At 51.9% G+C, this 19,243-nt stretch overlaps 1 protein-coding gene across 6 annotated transcripts in view; it reads left to right on the top strand.

Annotated features, from left to right (window-relative positions):
* Positions 1–18,862, top strand: part of CAPN3 (calpain 3) — a 51,110-nt gene extending 32,248 nt beyond the window's left edge. For 2 of the 6 annotated variants that reach the window (XM_082735459.1, XM_082735460.1), the window contains exons 6-21: positions 2,305–2,388; positions 3,183–3,268; positions 5,489–5,566; positions 6,308–6,468; positions 7,531–7,700; positions 8,091–8,102; positions 8,779–8,987; positions 9,995–10,031; positions 15,820–15,897; positions 16,271–16,328; positions 16,423–16,487; positions 16,943–17,011; positions 17,105–17,183; positions 17,366–17,482; positions 17,766–17,824; positions 18,206–18,862. In XM_082735459.1, the coding sequence (XP_082591585.1) occupies positions 2,305–2,388; positions 3,183–3,268; positions 5,489–5,566; positions 6,308–6,468; positions 7,531–7,700; positions 8,091–8,102; positions 8,779–8,987; positions 9,995–10,031; positions 15,820–15,897; positions 16,271–16,328; positions 16,423–16,487; positions 16,943–17,011; positions 17,105–17,183; positions 17,366–17,482; positions 17,766–17,824; positions 18,206–18,232 (1,389 nt within the window). In that variant the 3' untranslated portion in view covers positions 18,233–18,862. Of the gene's footprint in view, positions 1–94; positions 239–2,304; positions 2,389–3,182; positions 3,269–5,488; positions 5,567–6,307; positions 6,469–7,530; positions 7,701–8,090; positions 8,103–8,215; positions 8,560–8,778; positions 8,988–9,994; positions 10,032–11,917; positions 11,936–14,756; positions 14,871–15,819; positions 15,898–16,270; positions 16,329–16,422; positions 16,488–16,942; positions 17,012–17,104; positions 17,184–17,365; positions 17,483–17,765; positions 17,825–18,205 lie in introns of those variants that run through there. The other 4 variants (XM_082735455.1, XM_082735456.1, XM_082735457.1 and 1 more) reach the window with 4 other exon arrangements.
* The last annotated feature ends 381 nt before the right edge of the window (positions 18,863–19,243 follow it).

Here is a 19,243-nt window from a genome sequence, read left to right as displayed (position 1 = left end):
CCTTCCTTCATTCTGTCTCCTTCCCTTTCTGTCGCCCTCCCTTGTTTGCTCTCGCTCCTTCTCCTGGACTGTCCCTGTCCCCACTGGGCCTCAGGATGGCACAAACATGACCTATGGAACCTCTCCTTCTGGACTGAAAATGGGGGATTTGATTGCACGGATGGTGAGGAATATGGATAATTCGCAGCTCAGGGACTCAGACCTCCTTCCCAGAGGCTCAGAGGACAGACCGACCCGGGTGTGTACACCTCCAATTGTCAGGACTGACCAACCCCTCTGGCATGCATGACCGGGGCCTCCTGGTGTTAGACTCCCCTCAACAGACAGTGCTTGCACACTGACCTCTGCATGGGCCTCCCAAGGGTCTGGGTTGGAATATCTTGCCCTCTCCAAGGCTCCTGAAGAAGGTGGGAGAAACCGGATTTGGAGGGAATATCTGTGGGAGCTCCTTCCTATCCTGTGGTCCTGGCAGTATCTCTGATAACAAATTAACAAGTAGAAATACAAGAGAGACTTCACGTATTCTAAAATACTTCTCCTCTTCTAATTCATTCATTTGTTCATTCAACACATATTTATTGAGCTCCTAGTGAGTGCCAGACACTCTTCTAGCAAACAAACAAAATAGTTTTTGTTCACTAGAACAGTCTCTTCCCTCATGGCGCTTATAGTTGAGTACTTTCGGAATAATGCATGTTCACTGAAGAATGCTGACTGAGCCGTACAGAAAAGAACAGAGGAAAAATTAACCTACATTCTCTCCCATCTAAAGGTAGTAACTCTTAAGTATTTAGTAAACATCCCTCTAGGATTTTTCTTTGCATACAGTTCATCTAAATGTTTATTTTTAAAATCTCATAGTCTATGTACCTCTTTGCAGTTAGGCTTTGTTCAGTTAGCCTTATGTTCATAATGTGCCAGTATGAATTATATTGTTAATGTGTCTCCTAAAGCATTTTTTAGTGGCTGCATGGTATGCCAACATAGCAATAGGTTATAGTTTGTTAACCCAATACCCTATTATTGGAAAATGGAATTGTTTCCCTTTCTTGTATTGGCTGTTATTTTTTAAATTATTTTTATTAGCATATAATGTATTATTTGTTTCAGGGGTACAGGTCTGTGAATCGCCAGGCTTAGACACTTCACAGCACTCACCATAGCACATACCCTTCCCAATGTCCATAACCCAACCACCCTCTCCCCACCCTCCCACCCTCAGCAACCTTCAGTTTGTTTTGTGAGATTAAGAGTCTCTTATGGTTTTTGTCCCTCCTGATCCCATCTTGAATGCTATTGTGAACATCCTACGAGATACATCTTTGTGTGTGTCATGATGATCCTCTGGGACAGACTGCCGGTGGAAATGTGCATAAGTAATGCCAACGGAGTCGTTTCAAGTGGTGTCCCAGGTCTAGACGTGAGGGATGTGTGGATCTCCTGCCCTATCCCTTTCTGTTCAGTATGGTCTGGGTCACGTAAGGACTGAGATATGGAAGAGGCTAATTGCCAAAAAGCCCAGGGTCCATCCACAACCCCAAACTTGAAAAGGCTCATGATTTGCACAGTCCGGCATGGCTCCCAGAGCTCATGTAAAACCACAGAGAAACGGTCTAGAGCACCCTGGGCATTGGAGACCCTACCCTCTGCCAAGCATTCTTAGGGCTGTCCCTTGGGGATTTCTGAAAATGGAAGAGCTTCCCCTGCCTCCTTAGGCTGAGTCGTGTCTGAAGCAAGGACTTGCTTCTGGCCTCCAAATTCCCTCCCTGGATGCTGTGACTCTTGATTTCTTGAGTATGATGTTCTTGGTGGATCTGGAGGAAGTGAGGGGGTATACAGAAAGGAGGTTGGACCTATATGTTTCATCTAACCTCTTTTCTCACTTCCTTTATCTACTGGGAAGAGTCAGCTCTGGGTGGGCTCACGGTAAGGGGAAGCCCGAGTCCAGGACAGCCTCCATCTGTCCCTGTTTCTTCTTTTAAGACCCCAAGAGATCCAGAAACGAGGGGCAGGGATCGTCTTACCTACCTCGACATTGTCGCAGCCTCACATGGATCTGTGGTGGTCAGAACAGACCTTTTCAGGGCAACCAGCTTGAGGGAAACCACTCTTCTGGGCTATGTCTTCTTGACTGTCTAAAAGGGCCAGCAGTGGTCCTCGCGTGGCCGGGAGGCCCCCTTTCAGAGCGTGGAGGATTCCTGTCCTCACAGAACCTGGAAAATTATCTCATGTGCGCTTTGTCTCAGAGGTGACAGAACTTCTGGCATCCAACCCCTGACAGGCTGTCTGGTTTTTGCTCCACAGACGATTGTTCCGGTTCAGTATGAAACAAGAATGGCGTGTGGGCTAGTCAAGGGCCATGCCTACTCGGTCACTGGGCTTGAGGAGGTGAGGCTGGCAGGGCAGGCGGGCTTGGGAGCCACTTGGGTCGCCTCCCAAAGTCAGGACTTAGCTACCTAAGCCCTTTCACCTTTGCAGGGTTGCCTCCTCTTGGGCGGGCGGGGGGAGGGGTGGGGTTCTGCTCAAGGTCTGAGTCCAGAGCCTGTGGCTGGAGGGGGCCCCTGGAACTGTCAAGGTGGATCTTGCCACCAGGTGGTGCTCAAGTCATCTTTGCTTTCAGTGCTAAAGATGGCAGTTTTCCCAACATTTCCAGGGAGCAAATAGAAATCACTTCGGTTTTATGGAATTAATTTCACAGGCTCTCATGTTTCCTGTTCTCTGGGAGGTGAAGAGTTACAATATCTTGCTCTTCCTAACACGTCTGGCTGGAGACAGGAACCTTGTCAGGACCACTGCACACAGCTGAGCAGGCTGTGCCCCATCCACAAGGATGGGCAGAGACTGGAGGAAGGGGCACTTTTTTTTAATTGGTCCACCTATGGGGGCCATTTGTCTGTAGCTCCTTGGCCTGCAAGGTGTATTTTTTTTTTTCTAATTCAAACAAAGACACCTAGAGTGCTCGAGTGGCCCCACAATATTCACCATGCCCATTCTCCCCCAAAGCTCATAATGGCCAGGAAAATCACTTCTCAGCAGACAGTCAAGCCCTGACCTCTGCAGACTCAGTTCTAGGGTTCTGGCATTCCCCCTGCCATTCCAGAGAGTCTCCTTGACCAGGACCTGGCAGGGCAGCCCCTTTCCAGGAAGGCCCAGACCAAGAGAGCCTTTTCTCTTTGTCCAAGGCCCTGTTCAAGGGGGAGAAAGTGAAGCTGGTGCGGCTCCGGAACCCCTGGGGCCAGGTGGAGTGGAACGGCTCGTGGAGTGATGGGTAGGTGAGGGGGGCCCGCAGAGCCTGGGGCCAGGCTTCGCTGAATACCACACCATGAGAGTACTACAGATGCTTGGTCTAAAATTACCCTCAAAACTCATGATCCTCAGAGGAGAAGAGGGGACATGGGCTCCAGGGAAGGGCCCGCAGAGGAGCGAGGGGAGCTGGGGGATCCAGAAACCCTACAGATGGCCACTGGCTGGAAAGGAAACTTTCTAGAAAGCGTGGGGTAGGTCCAGTAGAAACAAAGTTTGAAGGCTGGAGTCTGGATTTCCCTTCTGTTTCCTTGTCTGTAAAATGGGAACCGTGTTACCGCTCACGTGGTAAGCTGGAGAGTACCTAGCCAGTGCTAAGATTTCCTCTCCCTCAGCGTCCCCATAAAAAGAACATAGTGCCCCCGAACGAGCTTGCTAATTATCACCGAGAGGAACGAACTGGGTGTAGGAAAAATAACAAACACTGGAAAGTTATATGATGGCTCAAAAACATTTACCGAGCTTTTAGAGGGCACCAATCACTGGTTCCCAATTGCTTACACTGAGTGGGGGGTGGGGCAGCCCCTTGAGCTCTTTCATTCCCAAGAGGACATAGCAGGACTCAGTAGCTGTGCCTGTGCTCTTCAGCCTCTGGGCTTCCCTCCACCCAGGGCACCATCATTGCTGATTCACTCAGCTCTACCTTCACTTAGCGTCACTGAGCACTGGCTGGACAGCAGGCACAGGTCTGGGCACTGAGGCTGGCTCCTGAACAGGCAGCCTCCCCGGAGAGACTGGGATAATCTGCTGACTCTAGTCTTCTTATGGCCTCTTGCAGACACTGACCATGTTCCTTCCCTCAGCAGTGAAACAAATCCCCACTTCTTCTGTGCCAAATAGGTGGCAGGCCCCACGCTACTACCTGGGAACTTAGAAATGAACAGGGAAACATAGGCCCTGCCCCTGTGAATGTCAAGTTCCAGTGGGAAGGACAAAACAACCACTAATAATGAAGATAAAGCTCCTGAAGATAAACCCGCCCCTCACCTAGTTTGGGTGGGATATGGGAAGAGTAGAAAAAGGTTGTGGGAGAGATTGGCATGGGATCTGGGCTCTCTGGTCTGGGAAGGCCCGTGGTGCCCCATCAGCTGTCCACTGGCCCGGGCCACCCACCGGGACCCTCACTGTGTTCTCCAGCCCCATAGTTTGGTGTCCAGCCTTAACCCACATCCTACCAATGCCTCCACGCAGGAACTGCTGACAAGTGGGCCCCATCTCTGGATCACTCAAGGAGACCACGCTCCCTGCTCTGGGTCCCTCCTTCTGCTCTCCGGAACCTCCATTTCCCCTCGAGCATTCCCTGACCCCAAGCCCTTCCGCAATCCTTCACCTTGCCAAGGACAACCTGGTTTAGCTTTATTCTCCTCAGCATGCCTGAAACACAAATGCGCTTCATTTCCTCCCTCCTGGGGAGAGTGTGGAAGACCAGCCAGTCTTTAGAAACACGCAGCCAGGCTATTTCCTGGGGTGATAGGAGAAAGGAAATGTTTACATGCTTGGTCTTTTTCTTAGAACTCAGACAGTTACTTATTAGAGGGCAGGTGCTGTTCTAAAACTTTTGCATGCATAATTTCATTCATTGCTCATCGGAGCCCTCTAAGTAGATGATAATACTCATTCCACTTTTGCAGTTGGGGAAACAGACGCTGAGAGGTTCAGTGACTTTCCCAAGGTTACACAGCTAGTACTGGTAATATTAAATGGAATCCTGGGGGACGCTGGGGTGGCTTCGTCAGTAAAACGCCTGACTCTTGATCTCAGCTCAGGTTTTAATCTCAGAGTTGTGAGTTGAAGTCCCATGTTGGGCTCCCTGACTACTTAAAAAAAAAAAAAATTCTAAAACCAAGTGGAATCCAGTCATTCTATGTCCAGAGATCAACTTTTAAAGTGTGAGGAGGGATTTAAAAGCAAAACAAAATAAAACAAAAAAACCACCTCAGCCCTCAGAAGGATCAAGCCCTTACAAACCCATTTAAGGTCTTATTCCTATGGATGGTGGGAAGCCATTATTGGGTTTTACACTGAGGGGATCAGATCAGATTTCCAATTTGATGCTTCATGCTTGCTACAATTAGAAGGTGAACTACTCTTTCAGTTTTTTTATATTCCTCTTGCTACTCCTGTCCCAACCTACATCAGGCCTCTCCTTCTTCTTCCTTCCATAATACCTCCATTTTCCCTCCAGTTGGAAGGACTGGAGCTTTGTGGACAAAGATGAGAAGGCCCGTCTGCAGCACCAGGTCACTGAGGATGGAGAGTTCTGGTGAGTCCAGAACCCAGAGGGACTCCAAAGGGTAAGGGATGAGGTGGGGAGCTGATTTCTCAAACCTCAGTGCCTGGAAAGAGGCCATCAGACCGCAGCCCCCAGGAGATCTGGGCCCTATTCTCCTCCAGTCCGAGGCCCAGCAAGGATGGGGTTCTGCGAGGAGCCAGCCCAGTCACCGTGGTGACTGAGCCTGGGACCAGGCCAGCATGATGTGGCTCCTGCCTCACCCGTGCCCCTCTGTGGTACATGCCACTCCAGCCACTTGCTCCCTGGCCTTTGTGGAGCTGTCTTCTAGCCAAGGCAGCTCTCCTTTGCTCGCCCAGTGCCACGCTCACCCTCACTCTGATCGTTTCTAAGTGGCCCTCAACTCTCAGCTTAAAGGGAACTTTCTTCGGGATCTCTGTTTTGCTTGCTTCATTGTCTGTCCTTCCCTAAACTGTCTTTCTGCTGAGCCCAGCGCAGTGCTTGGGTCCAGTGCAGAGGGACACGGTTCCATTGGAGAACTGAATTGCTGCCAAGCTTTCCCACCAAGGACACAGAAGTCTGAATCATTACCGGAAGAGATGGTAGTATGGGGTGGAGACATGAGAGTGGATAGTGTTCACCCTAGAGAGGAGTGACAGGGTCCTCTCTGGCACCACGCCCAAGTTCGTCTGAATGGTCTGATCGTGCTTAGCTTGTCCCCGAGTCTTACCTTTCCCAGCCTCCCACACAGGCCTCTCTCTTCCAACCTCTCAGGATGTCCTATGACGATTTCATCTACCATTTCACAAAGCTGGAGATCTGCAACCTCACGGCTGATGCCCTGGAGTCCGACAAGTTGCAGACCTGGACGGTGTCTGTGAACGAGGGCCGCTGGGTGAGGGGCTGCTCTGCCGGAGGCTGCCGCAACTTCCCAGGTGGGAGAGGCTCAGGGTTGGGGGAGGGCTCCAGGAGGAACTGAGCCAGTACTATGTTCTGGGAGTATCTGATCTTATGAGACCCTCCCCATTTTACCAAGAAGGAAACTGCCATGCCGAGGAGTGTGCAATAGGGAGCTGGTAACAGCAGGACACCGTGTCAGGAGGGTGCTGCATTCGTAATGCTGAGGGTTGGAACTGAACACAGAATTAGCCTCGGCTGCAAGGCTGCAAGCCAGAGATGAGGAAAGCTGGAGCAAGTCCCAGTGGGGGTTATCGAGGGAAGAGGGCAGATTCAGGGGACAGGATATTGGGAGGAGTCCCTGACGAGTGACTTCAAGTTTCTCAGTTTGGGGGAGCCCAAGGGAAGGTGTCAGTGTCACAGCATAAGACACACAGGAGAAAAAATTGGACGTGTTGTTGGTTTTACAGTGGAGCTGGCTGTGGGCTTGTAGGGAGGGGAGTTGAGCTGGGGACCTGGGGAGTTTGAGGCCCCTGTAGAATAGTCAGGTGAAGATGTGCCGTAGAGAATTGGTTGCATGGATTAGAATGGTTCTTGGTGGTATGACTAGAAGTCAACATGTATCTGTGGAAGGATGGAAAGAAGGGAAGAGGAAGGAAGGAAGACAGGAGGAAGAGAGGAAGGGAAGGAGGGACGGAGGGAGTCTGGTGGAGACGGGGCTGGGGTCTACATCATCCTTACGCAGGAACAGCCCAGGGGGTGCAGAACAGTGGGGTGGGAGAGAGGCCTGAGACCACAACCCAGGGGCCAACAGCATTTCAAGGGCGGGTGAGGAAAGGGAAGCCATCAGCAGAGAATGATAATCACAGCTCGGAGAGGGAGGAGGAGCCACACAGCCAAGCAGGGGGGCTCCATCTGCAGAAAGATGTGGGCTACCCACTGCTCCCCCCACATCGTTTGACAAATGCCTGAATCACTCCTTCCTTATTTATTGAGCAGTTAGGGGCAGGAGATCAGTAGGACCCCTCTGTCTTACTCCTCTTCCTGCCCGTTCCCTGAGAGGCACATCTGAATGCACATTTCCTTCCTGGGGGGCACAGACACTTTCTGGACCAACCCACAGTACCGTCTGAAGCTCCTGGAGGAGGACGATGACCCCGACGACTCAGAGGTGATCTGCAGCTTCCTGGTGGCCCTGATGCAGAAGAACCGGCGGAAGGACCGGAAGCTGGGGGCCAACCTCTTCACTATTGGCTTTGCCATCTACGAGGTGTGCAGTTCCTGACTGGCTTCCGCCCCAGACACTCCAGCCACTGACACACCGCCCCAGATACTCCACTCCACTCCTGGCCTCCAAGGCCAATAGGAACACATTCCTCTGAGTGGAGGGTTTGGGGACTTCCCCAGTACTCAGTGTCCCCTCCCAGAACTCCTGGTATCAGGCCCACTTGTGTCAGAATCTCCTAGATATTTGCCACAGGAGGAAAAACCCGGGATGGAGGAGTGGAGTGGGGCTGGGGCTGGCCGGATCGGTGGTTGGAAATCAGGCTTCTGCATGCATTCCACAGTGGCTGGCTTTCCCTTCCCACATGCATTTCATCCCTGTGCAGATGTGAAATCCACAGAATCTGAGCAGCTTCTTTTTCTGTTTTTCTTCAAGGTCCCCAAAGAGGTATCGAAGCGGCAGCAGCCAGCAGTTGTGCACAGCGTTGCCCGGGGGTCCTGTGTCCATCAGTGGCACATCGGGAAGCTTCCTGGTGGGGTTTGAGGGCAGGACTATGATAGGGGAGGGTCTTGCCTGTGTCACGAACTCCAGAGAGGGTGCATCAGGGTGATCTCCCGACTGTCATCGTCCCGATGTGCCCTCTCTCCCACTAGAGACTGTCACACACATGCTCTCAGACATTTATATTCATATCTCACACACACGCACACACACACACACTTGCTCATACTCATACACATTCACACTTACAATTAATACACTGTCACACGGACGCATTCTGAGGGTGACTGCCCTCTTTGGGATGGAGGAATCGCCTCCCTCAGACCCCAGCCAAGGCCCCTCTGCCTCCTTGGGGTCCCTCCTCAGCCTGGAGGAGATTTGGAACTGACCAGCAGCAGTTCTGGTAAGTGGCAGAATGATAGACTTGACTTTCACTTCCGAATCACAACAGAAAAGGAGGAAGAAATGGGGTAGGAACTCCAGGGATGTGGAGCTATTTGAGGCATTAATCATGACTGTGAACTGGGTGACCAGAGCCAGGAAGAGACCCCTGGAGGGGACTGTAAGCAGGACAGGGCATCCTTCTCAAGGAGCTCCATCCCTTGGCTCTTCTCTCCGTCAGATGCACGGGAACAAGCAGCACCTGCAGAAGGATTTCTTCCTGTACAATGCCTCCAAGGCCAGGAGCAAGACCTACATTAACATGCGAGAGGTGTCCGAGCGCTTCCGCCTTCCTCCCAGCGAGTACGTCATTGTGCCCTCCACCTATGAGCCCCACCAGGAGGGAGAATTCATCCTCCGGGTCTTCTCTGAAAAGAGGAACCTCTCAGAGTGAGTCAGCCCCCTTTGCCCCACCTGTCCCTAAAAGCCCATGTAGCCCGTTCCAGAGATTGGAGGCATGGGGTGGCTAGACCGGTCCCCTCTAGGAGTCCTGGGATATGCTGACCAGCAGAACCCTGTTCCTCTGCTCCTGAGCCACTGGCCACATCTCCATTCAGTCTGTCATCCCACAGTTATTTATTGAGCACCTACTGTGTTGCAGGCACTTTTCTTCTAGGCTCTGAGGATAGGGCAGGGAATTGAACAAAGAAATCCCGGCCCTCATGGAGCTTAACATTCTTAAGAGGAGACAACAAGACCTGGGGAAACATACATATATATGTTAGAGGGAGATAAGTGATAAGAAGAAAGAAAGAGGGGGGGGGATGCTTGGGTGGCTCAGTCATTAAGCGTCTCCCTTGGGCTCAGGTCATGATCCCAGGTCATGATCAGATCATGATCCCAGGGTCCTGCATTGGGCTCTCTGCTCAGCAGGATGCCTGCTTCTCCCTCTCCCTTCTTATGTTCCCTCTTTCGCTGTGTCTCTCTCTGTCAAATCAATAAATAAAATCTTTAAAATTAAAAAAAAGAAGAGGAAGAAAGAAAGAGAGTAGGGAACAGGGATAGGAGGCATTGGGGGTGATGGAGCCCTTAGGTCAGGTGGCCTGGGGAAGCCAGCATGGCCATATCCTGCATTTTTGGTCACTGAAGATGAGTTCATAAAGCCCAAATCCTCTGCACTCTGCCCCAAAAGAAACACAAGGCATGAGTAGGTAGCTGGGCTTGACTTTGGGACGCTCTGGGCAAAGCCAACAAGAACCCACGTGTGTACCCTTGGCTGCTGGGGATAGCGCTGACACAGGGCTGGTCCCCGTGGTGGGAGACATTAGTCCCTGCAGTTCCTTTGAGGTCAGTCCCGACTTGGCTCGGAGAAGCTGAGTGTCCTGAGCAAATCCTCTCTGTGCTTCCTGCCCACTCCTGGTGACTCTGACAGTCCCTCCCGTTTGTGTTTCTCACAGGGAAGTTGAAAACACCATCTCTGTGGACCGGCCAGTGGTGAGTGGTTTGGTTCTGATGTGTGAAAAGGCCCCGAGGGTCACATTCCCCGATCCAGGCAGGAGACAGAAGGGTGGTGGAGGGGAGAGGCGGTATTGGCAGAGGAAGATGGGCATCTGGGGCGTGCAGAGCAATTCTTCCATATTTCTGCAATTTCTGTTTGTCGTGACTAGAGTAACAGACCTCATGGTGCTGGGGCCATGCAGTCTGCCCAACGGCTAGGAAGCACAGAAGAGGGTCCTGGAGGGGAGAAGCGATTTGAGCCGCCAGAGGGAGGGGGTCAAGGCCATCCACGGGAAGGGACAACAAGAGCAGCAGCAGTTGGCTTGGATTATAAGGGCCCATCTCAGATACAGAAAATACACACCAGCTCTGGAGTCAGAGTCAAAAGCTGGGTCCTCCACCTATCAGCTGGGTGATTGGGACAAGTTACGTAACCCCTCAGTTCCCTACTTTGTAAAATAGAGATAACAGAGGTGCCTTGCAAGGCTTCTGTGAAGTGGGAATCAGTGAGATCATATATGTGAAGGGTCTGGCACAGCACAGGCTCCCACACGGTTGTTATTAGTCACATGCCTTGTATCTTATGAGGTCCTTCTCCCATGCGTTAACCTCGCTTGACCCTTGCAAGATTTCTGAGATATAGTAAGGTTATGATTATCACTGGCATTAAAGTAAGGAAGAGGCTTACTTCCTTACTTCCCACTGAGCCTCTTCCAGCCAGAAGAGGCTCAGTGGGGTTAAATGGCTCCTTTGGGTTCCCAAAGCTCACAGGCGGCAGGGATGGAACTGACATCCAGATTCTTGGAGCCCAGACTCAGGCTCTTTCCCTGGTCACCACACGGAGACCTGCTCCCAGGGTTAGGAATCCCAGAGTTTCAAGCATAGAGTTGGCATATGTGCTGTCTCCTTGTATTAAGGAGTCTTGTGCCGACCTTGGGCCTTTGGGCCCTGGTTTGTGCTCTGCATGACTTGGGCCAATAAGGGGACAGCAAATGTCCCACCAAACTGTCTTCTGGGGAGTCACACTCATGGTTCTAATCCGCAAGAACCCAAGATCACAACCTGAACCAAAGGCAGACACTTAACCCGCTGAGCCACCCAGGCGCGCTATTCTTATCTTTTAAACACTAGTCATCCGAATAGTGTATTTACCAGGGGTTTCAAACTCAGGAGTGTATGGGAGCTGGCATGCCACCTGACTAGGGCAGGAAGGTGAGGGTTTGGATGTCCCCAAACAGGCATATTTGCCTGTAGTTCTCAACTGATTCTTAAGCTTCAGTGTTGGAGGGACAATGGGAGTGGTGGTGACCGCGGCATCTGGAAGGTGCAGACAACAGCTGCTCTCAGCTCCCCAGATTTTTGTCATAGCGGTAACCAGCACATGAAGCCTACCACACCTTCCAGTTTTATTTATTTTTTAAAGCCCCAAACCTAGATTTCCATATTAAGTCTCTATATTAAATATTTGCAACAACAACAACAACAACAACAGAAAAAAAAAAAAAAACCCAAACTCTGTAAATCAGACAACATTCATTTTTAGGCCAATTTAGGTAAGCCACTTCTTTTGGTGTTTTAGTAACTAACTTCAATTAAAAATACAAATCATTAGCCAAAAGATCCCTTTCCTTGGCAGTGTCTAGGATAGGAATGGGCTATAAAAGCAGAGTGGCTGTTGGAGCAGCTGCCAAGCTCTGGACCCAGACACTTTTCCCCTCCCTTCAACTCCCAGGCCTCTTTTGGCTCTATGTAGCCCAGATTCCTGGACCCCGGAACCTCACCCCAAGCTGAGGACCAAGTCACAGGGAAGCCAAAAGGCACTGGGTTTTCTGGAAACTTGACTTTCACTTATTCGGCATTTATTGTTTCCTTTCCTTATGCAGAAAAAGAAAAAAACCAAGGTGGGTGTAACAGGGTGAGTGGGTAGACACAGAGTGTGTTTGTGCATGTGTGTGTGTGTGTGAACCTGCCTTCCCCGGGCCCCCGTGTCAGGCACTCTTTCGGTTGCTTCGCATGGGTATACTCCGTCCCCACAACGACCCTGTGAGATTGGTACTGTTATTATCCCCACTTTCAGAGGAAGCCAAGATACAGACAGATGAACTGACTTGTCCCAGGCTGCAGAGCCAGCACTGGGAGCCAGGCCATCTGGCCCCAGAGTCCTCTGGGCACCACCAGGCCGACCTCTCCTATGAGGGAGGGAGAGGATGGCCAGCCAATGAAAATAGGCCTCTTGCAAAAACCCAAAGGAGCACCCCTTCTTTCTCAGAAGTGGATTTAGCTCTGCTAAGCACGACTTGATTCTTGGGGGGAATGGCAACGGTGGTTTCTCATGGTACGGTGAGATAGGTGTGTGAGGGTTTCCATGGAGACGATCCTGGGATGCCAGCCGCCTGCTCTGTAGATGGGGCTGCTCCTTCTCCCTCCTTCCTTTCCTCTGCCTGCTCCTCACTCCTCCTATTTTTCTTGGCCTGCTGGGGTTGGGGTGGAAGAGGATACCCAGAGAGGCTAAGTCACTGCCAGCGCTCTTGTTCTAGGGGAAGCTCTTGTTCTAAGTCCCCTTCTAGACCTCCCATTCCAAGTGACCTCCCATTCCAAGCACAGGCTCCTCTAAGCCATGGGAACCAACGGACTCTGCATGCTCTGTCTAGGCAGCAGTAGAGGGAAGAGATCTTCACCCTCATAATCCCAGAGGCTGGTTTAATGAGGAATGAGAGCTACCTGGACAGCTTCCCCTCTTGGGAACTTGGGAGGCTGTGGTAGAGTCACCAGGGCCTCTAAGATCTCCTCCTAAGTATCCTGGTTATAAGCACTCTGCTGTAAGGACACCATTGCTGATGGTGACCATGTGTGCTAAGAGCAGCTCAGGGGCCTCAGAGCAAAGCTGTCATCTGGGACCGGGGGGAGGGGGGCACTGTTTTCCTTGTGTGGTTTTAGAATTCAAGATTATAGTTGTCAAGCAATTCAAACTCCCTCCTACATCCCTGTTCCATTTACCCCGTAACCTTCCCATGGTCTCCAAGATCTACCATGATGGCTAACCCTTTCTGAATTTTGGGTTGACAACTCTGAGTGCCATCCAGAAATGACTGACCTTTGGGCATCCACAAGCCCATGAGGTAGTAGCCATAGGCCATCGGACAGGGTTCAGTGTTAGTGTTTATGGTGGTTACTGGAAGGATTCAACGTAGAGGTCCTCTGAGTACTAATGCTGATACAGACCAGAGCTGATATTAATCAAGTACCTACCAGAGATTTGGCACTGTGCTGAGGGTAAAAAATGCATTGCTTTCTGTCACAACAGTATCTACAAGGTAGCTGCTATCATCATTCCCTTTCTATAGCTATTTTACACGTATTCACAGAAGTGAAGAAGTTTGCCCAAGGACACACAGCTAATGAGTGGGGAAACTGGAAGCCATGTCCGTCTGCTCCAGACCCAAGTTTCTTACTCTCACCAATCTGGTTCAGGCTCCTTACACACCAAGGCCTGTGTTATCCAAACCCACACTTGGGCCCAGAGATGTGTGCCTTAGCAAAGGTGGCCCATGGCCACCCCATGGCCACAGGCATACATTCCCCCTCCATCTGTGACCCATGCTTGCTCTAGGATCCCTGCAAGCATCAGTTGCTTGCGCAAGACCTTTGGCTTGAAAGGCAGGGCAAGACAGGGGCTTTGGGGCCTGCTGGGAACCAAAGTTCTGGAAGCTTATTTCCACAGGTCTGCCCATGGGTGCTGTTCTAGATGCATAGCATGGAAAGGCAGATGGGGATTCAGAAACTGGTCAGAGACTCCGGTTTTCCCATTGCCTTCTGCACTGCAGCCATAAGCTCTGTCGGCTTAGCCTTCTTCTGGCTTCCCCTGTGGGACGTATGTCTCCAGCCAGGATCTGCATAGCATGGCAGCTGCTCTCTACTCTTCTTGTGTCCTCTTCACTTGCATGAGCATGTCTCGAAAATATCCCTTATATTTGTGCGGCATCTTAAATGTTTTGTGGTACAATTTTATATTCGGTATCTCCTGTCCCCTTCCCCCAAGAGCCCTATGGGAAAGTTCAAGCAGGTTTTGTCATCCATATGTATGGATGAGTAACCTGAGGCCAGAGAGGACATTTCCTGTGTGTGAGGGCAGGGCTGGACCTACAGGTCAGTGTTCCGACCTCTCCCCCACTGACCATGCCACTAATCCGAGCCCTCTGTTCAGTCCTCTGCGGAGTGCTAGAGGTTCCTTGGAGGTGCCCCCCAGCTGCCATGGGTGATGTGGGTGTGCCGAGGGAAAAAAGCTCTACCCTCTTCATCGAGCGGAGCAGCTGGTTTTTAATGACTTCATATACACTGGGCTTCTGGGGAAATTTGATTTGAAAAGTATTTCCATTTCAAAAAAAAAAAGCCTACAAAATATTTGAAAATCCCTGCACTAGTTCACACTGCTTTGAGCATTCTTAGCAGTTTCACGTGTGCTAACGACCTTGTTTACCCCTCAGAGCTCCCACCATCAGGAGCTAAGGAACTGAGGTCCGAGACATGTAGCGTCTTTCCCCAAGTCCCAGACAGCTTGCTAGTGGCAGGGATGGAGCTTGGACTGAGGTTCAAGAGCTCCCAACTCTGCTCTTCTCTTCACTGGACAAAGCTGCTCCAGGAGGGGGGCTGTGTCCACGTGCCCGCTCAGCCTGTAATCCCTGCTTCCTTCCTGCCCCTTCCCCACTTCCCTCTTCTCTCCAGCCCATCATCTTCGTTTCGGACAGAGCAAACAGCAACAAGGAACTGGGTGTGGACCAGGAATCAGAGGAGGGCAAAGACAAAACGAGCCCTGATAAGCAAGAGAAATCCCCACAGGTTTTTGAGCACGTGGCATGAATGGGGTGGCCAGTACACACTGGGGTCCTCTGGATTGGAGGGGCTCTGGGGGGGTGTCCCTGTAACATCTGGAGGTTTAGATATATCCCACTGATCTTTCCTCGCATCGAGTTTTCCTAAAATTGGGGGTGATGCTTAGGTGAATGTCTTGGGGGTTGGCAACCACGCCAAGCCAGTCCCCGGCCTGGGAGGGACAGGGTGAGTCTGCCCGCTGGAGCCCCCAGCCCGGACAGTGAAGGAAACGGGAGCCAAAGCCTGAGATGCAACCAGCTTGAGAGGGCTCAGGACAGAGCGACTCCTGCTTCCTGGTATCCTTGAGCTCTTGACAGTGAGAGGATAGAGGACAGTGGCAGAAAAGGGGGTGGACCTCAGAAATGGAGGCCTGCAGAGCCCTGGGAAGGGTATTCTATTGAAGTGGGGAGAGGAGGCATCTAAAGCTTAGAGGAAGTGGGGCTAAGGGACCAAAGCCCACAGACAAAGCCCCAGCCACATCCTCGATGCTGCAGTGTCCCTGCAGTGGAGTAGGGGTTCTCTGAGGACTTCACCCTGATGACGCAGGTAGCCGGAGGTACCTGGATGGTCTGGTCCCCTCTGTCCTTCTGGGACTCATCTGGTTGAGAAAGTCAAGCTGAAAATGGTGGGGAGGCTTTGGCTGGTGGGGGTGGGAGAGAGGGACACGGGGGGCTGTCCATACATCTGCATGGCTGCTGTAACCTCTCTGGCTAGCATATCTGGAAGGAAGGGTCACTGGGGCCTAGAGGAGTCTCACTCCAGCTCACTAGGCTCAGCTCAGGGAGAAAAGCCTTTGTGCTGTACCTGGCTCCTGCAGCCACCTAGGGCTAGGAAGGCACCCTGGCTCCTTCGGCCCTTCATGGGTCTGCCCATCTCCCGGATCACTGGAAACCAGTTTTCCTTTATGCTTCCACAGCCCCGGCCTGGCAACACTGACCAAGAGAGTGAGGAGCAGCTGCAATTCCAGAACATTTTCAGGCAGATAGCAGGCGATGTGAGTACCACCAGTCCTGACTCCTCTCCTCGACTAACTGCTCAAATGACCAGTTATCTCACTATTGTTCAGGAGGGGTCGTATGGCTTTTGGTGGAAGCAGGGGCTACGTATGGGTAGCACAGAAGTCCACCAGTCAGGTCCGAGACCACCATCTGCTGGGGTGGCTTGGAGGCCTTCCTACCCTGAGCCGCCCAGTGCAGTCTGGACGCGGAGGGTGCTGTGTCTTCCTTGGAAAAGTCCCCGCTTCCCATGACAGGGTGGTAGTGACAGAGACCTTACACACACGGACAGCTGGCTCTTGTTTTGCAAACCACGTGCTCCATCAGGAGCTGTCCTCTAGAACGGTTATTCTCTACTCCCTTCCTCCTCAGGACATGGAGGTCTGTGCAGATGAGCTCAAGAATATCCTTAACACAGTGGTGAACAAACGTGAGTGGCTCACGCTGTGTGTGGAGGCGGGCAGGCAGGAGTGGGAGGTCCAGTTACCTGAAGAAAGCTCCTCACTCTTCTCCCTACCTCCCAGATAAGGACCTGAAGACACAAGGGTTCACGCTGGAGTCCTGCCGTAGCATGATTGCTCTCCTGGATGTATCCTTCCGGCCACCCTTCCCAACCACGCTTCTCTGTCATCAGCCCCTGTGCAGCCACGGGGGCCGAGGCAATGGGGGGTGCCCAGTCAAAAAGGCCCAAATCCATGCCTAAGGGAGGACTTGAGGCGTCTGAAGGGGGCTGTTGGACGAGGCACAGTTGGGCAGGGCATTGGTTTGTATCCAGCCCCTAAATTCTGCCCTCACCTCAGGCCTGGGTTTCTGCCTAAGACCTGGCCCAAGCCAAAATGGTCCTGAGGAGACTTGTCCCCTGGGTTTTAGAGCAGACACGAACTCTGACTGCAGAGGTGAGGAAGGGAGGGTTAAATACCAGGACAGGGCAATGGGAGGCTACCTGGGGCAGAGCCTTCCTGTGAGGAAGTCGCAGGGACCCCTTCTCCTGGTCCAGGGGGATCTCGCTATGCGTGCCCTGTAGCCCTGACCTCCTTCCTCCAGACAGACGGCTCTGGGAGGCTGAACTTGCAAGAGTTCCATCACCTCTGGAAGAAGATTAAAGCCTGGCAGGTAAGGAGAGAAGGAAGCATGGGAGTGAAGGAGTGGGGGGGCTAATTCAGTGTTTTCCTGTGTGACCTCTGTCCACAAATTTTCAATTGCCAGAAAATTTTCAAACACTATGACACAGACCATTCCGGCACCATCAACAGCTATGAGATGCGAAACGCAGTCAATGATGCAGGTGCTGGGGAAAGCAGTGGCTGTTGGGGGCAGGGACGAGGGCTGGTGGAACCAGAGGATTTGGGGGGGTGGGGGGAGGAAGGAGTGTTTCTGGGTGACACAGGGTGGCTGTGAGGCAGGGAACAGGACAGAATGCAGCAAGGACTCAGACTACTTCCTCCTCCCCCACCCCGTCCTCCACAGGCTTCCACCTCAACAGCCAGCTCTACGACATCATTACCATGCGCTATGCAGACAAGCACATGAACATAGACTTCGACAGCTTTATCTGCTGCTTCGTCAGGCTAGAGGGCATGTTCAGTAAGTGGGGGGCCGCCCTTTCGCGCTATGGGGCCAGACGGCTGCAGCGGTGGGAATCTCGGCCTGACCACCTTCCAGTCTCCTCTTTCCAAGCTGAACAAAGGCAAAGGCCCGCTTTAAGCTCAGAACGGGCTGGTGAAGGAAGGGTGATTGTGGATACCCTGCCTGGCACGGTTTTGTGCCAAAGGACACCACTTAGTACACGGTCCTCTGAAGAAAAGTCACAACAGTGGAGGGGAAGTGAGTCTGTAACTCGCCTCTGGCCTGTGTGTTCTTCCCACAGGAGCTTTTAATGCATTTGACAAGGATGGAGATGGTATCATCAAACTCAACGTTCTAGAGGTAAAGCGTAATAGAAGCAGTCGATTTACCCTGTTCTTAAAATTCCAGGTGGGAAGCCAGTGAGGCCGACTGGTGCTGGTGTGCTCCTCACTTCCAAATGCTGGGGGAGGTATGGGCTAGGAAAGGAGCAGAAAGGCAAGCTCATAGGGAATGGGTACTGGGGGGAAGGCTCCAAAGGGGTCTCAGATCGTAAAGGGCTTTTTTGCTGGAAAACATACTTTCCTAGTAGGGAAAGGGGAGCAGGCCCTAAACCGCTTCTTAGAAAATCTTCCCGGGACTGGGCATGCTGGGACTGTCCCTTTCCCGCCTCCCCCATCAGACCCTTAGGGTTGGCCTCGCTTTCCTTGGCTGCACTCTGATCTCGGGACTTAACTCTTTCAGTGGCTGCAGCTCACCATGTATGCCTGAACCGAGCTGGCCTCATCCAAGACCGTACAGATCACTCAGGATTGCCATTTCATCCAATATATCTAGAGCCACTTACCTCAAAGGACACAGTAGCTGTGCCCCCCACCCTGCCCCGCAGCAAGCCTCCATGTGCCTCATCGGTCTTATTCCTCCTCTACTTCGCTCCCCACTCGGCCTCAGGGCATCTGTCCATCTGTCACACCCACATCCACCCTTCAGTTAAGGAATGAGAGAGAGCACAATTTTGTCCCTTCGCCACATACATGGAGCCAAATGTCTGTCTGCTTCAGCTCGTGGGAGCCCAGCTGAGAGGTTTGCTCAGGATCTGAGTGGCCTCAGCTGTGAAGCAAATGCTCTCCTTAGCTTGCCCTAGGTTGTTCACAGAAGCATCCGGCAGTGGCCCTCCACGCTTCCTGTGCTAGCCTCCTCCATTGCCTTCAAGTTCTCCCACCCACGGGACAGTAACCCAACTAGCACTTGGTTCTGTCTCGTCGTTTCAGGAGGGGCCTGCCCCAGCATAAACAAGCTCAGTGGAAGAGGGCTGGGTACTTCGGGGTGTCTGACCCATAAGTTCGGTTGTATTCTGAAGAAAGAGTTGATCTAAATAAAGGCATGTGTATGGCTGGTTCAGTTGTGTTTTGTCTTTTCACATTCAGAGTATCAGCCAGAGCAGGGCAGAGTAGCTTCCAGTGTTACGGTCACACTGTCAGAGACAAAGACACCTATGCACACACAAACAGAACCTGGACCCCCTGGTAACCGTGTCAATTGGTATTTCTTAAACATGGGAATCACTCCAACACGTCTCAAGATCAACAAGGAAAGGAAAGGGAAGAGCTGTTGGTGTATCGAGTATCAAGAATAAATGGGTCGCCCTGACACCAGAGGGGCCAGTCACCTGAGTGTAATAGAACAGAGATGTATGCGTGGGTTTTGTCTCTGAGGAGTGTCAGGTATACGACACTGTGATTTGACATCTGTATACACTATAATCACCCGAAAGTCTGCATA

Source organism: Mustela nivalis (genome assembly GCF_964662115.1).
Source record: "Mustela nivalis genome assembly, chromosome: 6".
Taxonomy (NCBI): Eukaryota; Metazoa; Chordata; class Mammalia; order Carnivora; family Mustelidae; genus Mustela; species Mustela nivalis.
This window is presented reverse-complemented; position numbering and strand designations above follow the sequence as displayed.